The sequence below is a fragment of the Triticum dicoccoides genome, chromosome 3B (genome assembly GCF_002162155.2).
Source record: "Triticum dicoccoides isolate Atlit2015 ecotype Zavitan chromosome 3B, WEW_v2.0, whole genome shotgun sequence".
NCBI classification, from domain to species: Eukaryota; Viridiplantae; Streptophyta; class Magnoliopsida; order Poales; family Poaceae; genus Triticum; species Triticum dicoccoides.
This window is the reverse complement of record NC_041385.1, coordinates 440,010,816-440,012,213: the sequence shown is the minus strand read 5'-3', so window position 1 is coordinate 440,012,213 and position 1,398 is coordinate 440,010,816. Positions and strand designations below refer to the sequence as shown.

Sequence of the window (1,398 nt, the reverse complement as noted above, 5' to 3'; positions counted from 1 at the left end):
ATCAATAAGTACTGATTTAGTTGGCAGCTAAGTCCATTTTCGGACATATTCATTCATACTAAAATGACGGATAAATCACGGTGATTATGTACAAAATATTTGTGGCCTCGTTGCAACGCACGGGCAATAATTATCTAGTGGATTATCAAATAATGAGTAAAACACCTTTGATACTGGGAATTTTTTTTCTCGAATACACACGAGTGTGCATACTATGTATTAAAGAGGAGGATGGGAAAAGAAGCCAAAGAAGCCCCTCCACGTTGGCGGTTACAAAAGTTACATAACCCCAACTCCACCCAGTTTCTCACACGCTAACTACTCGCCGCATGACCCACCTAACATGCGACTATGTGCATGTTACTTGTTATTAGGAAATAATCAAATAATGCACAAGCACACAAGTTCCTCAACATTGTTCATGCGGGGAAATGTCATACAGGCACAGCTAAACAAATTTAAGACTTTATTACGGCAAGATCGATCAGAGTTCTCTAAACTCACTGGTCTCGAAAGCAAATAACACTTCACTGAAAAATATGAGCTGGAACATAACAGGATGCATTTCTTTACTCTCAAACAGTTTAAAGAAGACATGCAGAATATTTCCCATGTTCTAAAGGAAAGCTCGTTGGTTGCAACTTGTTGCCCAGCTGTCGCACTGAATTGCATCACGTAAAAGGATCAGTCATCATCATCCTCATGGTCGGCCAGATGCCACCGACCATCCTTGCCTTTCACCATACCTTTGTTCTGAACCACCCACCAAGACGGTGGAATCGAATACTCCTTCTTCAGTGCATCTTCGTGTTTATTCACCAACGCTATGTCCCGATCAACCTCCAACTCAAACCCTCCGTTGCTCCCCTGCGTCCCGGCAACCCCATGCATGTAACACTCCATATCATGCCATGTTAAGGGGTTCCCAGGGCTCTTGATGTAGGGTGATTCCCCTGTGTCGATCATGAGCTCCGTGCCGGCGTCGCTGTATCCCAGCTTTGGCCAGTTTGGGACCACGTCAGGGGAGTTCCGGACACGGAGCAACCTCAGATCTTCTGCACTGTCAAATGCTTTCTGGAAGTCGGAGTTGCCCACTCTGGGGCTACCAAACACGAAGGCCGAGACTGGGCAGGTCTTGTTGTAGCCGTTGGAGACAATGTCGGTAGCACTAATGGTTGCAAGAGCGGCCCCAAGGCTGTGACCTGTTATGGTGATGCTGGTCTCCTCTTGCTTGTACAGATCTTGCAGCCTTTCAACTTCATCCAACACCTGATGCAAGCTTGTTAATTAGTTTGACCGAAGGATCATTTCCCCATGATGAGCAAAACTAAAAAGCCACGTCAAATATGCATGACTAGTAAGAGGCAGGGATGCATGCAAGGACTACACAATTCAACA

At 45.5% G+C, this 1,398-nt stretch overlaps 1 protein-coding gene across 1 annotated transcript in view; it reads right to left on the bottom strand.

Moving 5' to 3' along the window:
* Window positions 1-385: 385 nt before the first annotated feature.
* LOC119276408 (phospholipase A1-II 1) overlaps window positions 386-1,398 on the bottom strand; it is a 4,722-nt gene continuing 3,709 nt past the window's right edge. Inside the window, exon 3 of the mRNA XM_037557459.1 lies at window positions 386-1,269. Coding sequence (XP_037413356.1) covers window positions 685-1,269 — 585 coding nt within the window. The 3' untranslated portion in view covers window positions 386-684. The remainder of the gene's footprint in view (window positions 1,270-1,398) is intronic.